Raw genomic sequence first — 3,468 nt, 5'->3', positions numbered from 1 at the left:
ATATATTAATCATTATTTTATTTCTAATTTCAAATGCTCTAATTTTGATATTTATCCAATACTACTTTATTTTATATAATGCTCAGAATAAAAAAATTGTAATATATATATATATATATATATAGTTATTGGACAAATTATTAATAGTTATTCAACAATAAATTATCAAATAATTCATTATATTTAAAAATTAATGATCATTAAAATAAAATATTTTTATTATTACTAAAAGTATAATATTAACCGAAATAACAGAAATATATTATTACAGGATAAAAGGGAGAACAATACATAACCACATAAATGCAAAATATATAGCCAATTCATTATACAAACTAAGCATATTAGTGATATTTTATAATAATTGACATTTTTTTATAATTTTTTATATATTAAATATTAGAAGTAATATTTAGTAATATATTGTTATTTTTTTTAGATAATTATTTTTATTATTAAAAAATTATATAATTAAGGACATATCATATATCCATGAAAATAATATCATCCATAATTTAATAATGTGTGAAATATGTTATATATTCCATATTAACGTAATTATAAATGTAAAAAATTATATATAGTAACGGTAACATTATTATATAATATAATAATATATAATAACTGTGGATACGTAAAATGTTATGAATAAGAATCCATATTAATTACCAAGAACATTGCTTCGTATATTCATGTTCCTTATAAATAATATATTCGACACTGATACGTAAAAATTGTATAATAAAGCATGTTCATGGATATTAATTTATTCAGTAAACACTTATTTATGTTATCTATAAGAAGTTATTTTTATATATTCTTTTTCTTTGCTTCAATGCATATTAAATATTAATATACAGAATTTTTTTTCTGAAGTATATATTCCATGCATATGATTATATGTTTAAATATAAAAGATTCATAAATATATTATTTAAAAAATATTTATATCACACTCTAATATTCTATTAAATAATAAATTACATATTAAGTGCTTTTTATATTTCTTTGAATTATTTTTTTTTTAATCAAAATGACAAATTCTGATTCGGATGCAAAGGTAATTATACTAATGCTTTATCAATATACATAATAACTATTTATTTGAATGATATGTACTTATCTGATTGCAATAAAAATTATATTACACCTTTTTTTTATCTGTTCATGTCCTTTAATTGTTTTTTTTCTTTTTAGTATATTGTATATAAACATTATGATGATGTAAAATATCAATTCGATAGAAGTAAAGATTTTGTATATGACAATAATGAATTCGAAAAAATAATTAATGATGTAAGAGCAGAAGCAAAAAGACTGAAATTATCTGATGATATTTTTATAAGACTACATAAAACATTATTAAACTATGGTGTTTTTTACAAAACTCATTTGATCGATAACTATTGTATTTTTGTTAATTTATGGTTAAATGATCAAGTCCGAAAAAAACCATGATATTGAAAAAGATAAAATATTTAATATTTTGGATAAATTTGTAGTTAATTTCAATAAAGAAAAATTTAGTATAGTAAAGAATACTTGCTTAGGCTATGTAAAATACCTAAATGATGATATATATAATAGAATGGAAATCTTAATTTCTTTGTATAAAACGTATAATCAAATTAAAACATTCAGTGGAACGGATAATGATTATTTATGCAGTCTATTTAGCTTTATGGGGCGAAACTATAGGGATGCTATTGATAATCATAAAAGTGATAGTAATTTTATAAAAATATTAGAAGAATTTATAAATTCAATTAAAACAGATAAATGGTCAACTAATGATATATGTCCACTGAGTAATTATATAAAATTCCCCGAACAAAATCCTCCACAATCTATAAAAACTTCTGAAGAATTGAAACAACCAAAAGATTTACCACATGTACCAGCATCACATGACTTACCGAGATTACAAAATTCACCAAGTTCAGATTCAAGATTAAGTTCACATGATACTCCAGGATCACAAGGTCCATCAAGAACGGAGGATAATGCACAAAGAGATCAATTATTAGGGTCACATTTTACAGCGCGTTCCCGAGAAAATTCAGATCCAGTAGTAGAAAATACATCACAATATTCATCAGAACAACGAGGAGAAAGAGGATTACAAATAAATTCATTATATGCTGCATCATTAGAAGTACCAATACCAGCAAGGCAGGTACAAAATATGGAAACAGATGAATCATGGAGTACTGAGGGTTTTGGTAGATATAAAACGATGGATACATCAGAAGGTAGTATAACTGTACTAGATCCAAATACTCATGCAATCCCCCAAGTAGGGTTAATGAGAATAATACAAGGTGCTTTTTCTACTATTTCAGAAAATGTTGATCCAGTACCTCTGATGGGTGTATCTGGTGGGATGGGTGCTTTATTCTTACTTTTTAGGGTACTCGAAATTTTAAATTTATACCCATTATGTACAATACATTTAAATAAAAATTAGAATTATTATCAAATTATTTTATAAAATTCTTAATATAACTTTTTTAATTTTAGTATACTCCAGTTGGAGCCTTCTTTAGAGGAGGAAGAGGACGCGTACGTAGAATTCCTAGTGGTTTCCATGGACCGTTCCTAGGAGAATTCCCAGGATATGAAGAATATGATGGTAGGTATATTGGATATGGTCCAATGAATCCTCTCGCGGAATAGGCCATGTTGCGTTATTTCTTCATAAAAAATAAGTTTATTTATAGAGTGACCATAAAAAAAATAAAAACCATGCATTCTATAACTATATTTAAACAATTTCAACATAATATCTCTAATAAATATATATTTTTTAAAAACAAATCTAAATATTATATAGTTCTTTATATAAAATTGATCCAAATGCATCACATATATAGTTGTAGTATTATGATAAATGCATTAAAATGAAAAGAATAACATAAATAAAGTTTAATTATAAGAAGATTGCATTTATTACAATACAAATGATGCATTACAAAATTATTAATCATTCATAAAAAATATATTGTATAATTAGTAGAAAGTAAAAAGCATCACTATTTATAAGTATATATGTCAATACACATATACTTGTAATATGCAAATATGCTAAAATTTTCTAACATGCATAATAAAATAATAAATTAATATAATCACATATCTATTTTTTCCTATTAAAACAAATGCTTACTATTTATGTAATTTTTTTTTAAGATGAATTAAACTACATTATACATATGAACATATTCTACCTAAAAACGATACCTCTTTTTATAAAAAAAAATTAATCTAAAATATATTAATAGATTTTATTAATTTCAAAGTATTATAAATGATATGTATATATTTACAGTAAAAATACATTCCCATATATATTATATTATGTAATCTATTATTTAATGGAAATGTATACATTATAATTTTTTCATTTAATTTTATTATATAATATCATTTTCAGTATTCATAAGATATTTTACCTAATTATATACAACA

The 3,468-nt window shown here is 22.5% G+C and overlaps 1 protein-coding gene across 1 annotated transcript, besides 1 other annotated feature; it reads left to right on the top strand.

Annotated features, from left to right (window-relative positions):
* Positions 1–101: 101 nt before the first annotated feature.
* Positions 102–124: a microsatellite.
* Positions 125–1,033: 909 nt separating this feature from the next.
* Positions 1,034–2,676, top strand: PVX_029690 (variable surface protein Vir6, putative; the record flags this gene model as incomplete). The annotated part of the gene is made up of 4 exons (XM_001612431.1): positions 1,034–1,060; positions 1,198–1,440; positions 1,538–2,321; positions 2,531–2,676. 4 exons carry the CDS (start codon positions 1,034–1,036, stop codon positions 2,674–2,676), a joined length of 1,200 nt encoding a protein of 399 aa, XP_001612481.1.
* Positions 2,677–3,468: the final 792 nt, after the last annotated feature.

The sequence above is a fragment of the Plasmodium vivax genome, genomic scaffold, assembly GCF_000002415.2.
Source record: "Plasmodium vivax scf_4103 genomic scaffold, whole genome shotgun sequence".
NCBI lineage: Eukaryota > Apicomplexa > Aconoidasida > Haemosporida > Plasmodiidae > Plasmodium > Plasmodium vivax.
This window is presented reverse-complemented; position numbering and strand designations above follow the sequence as displayed.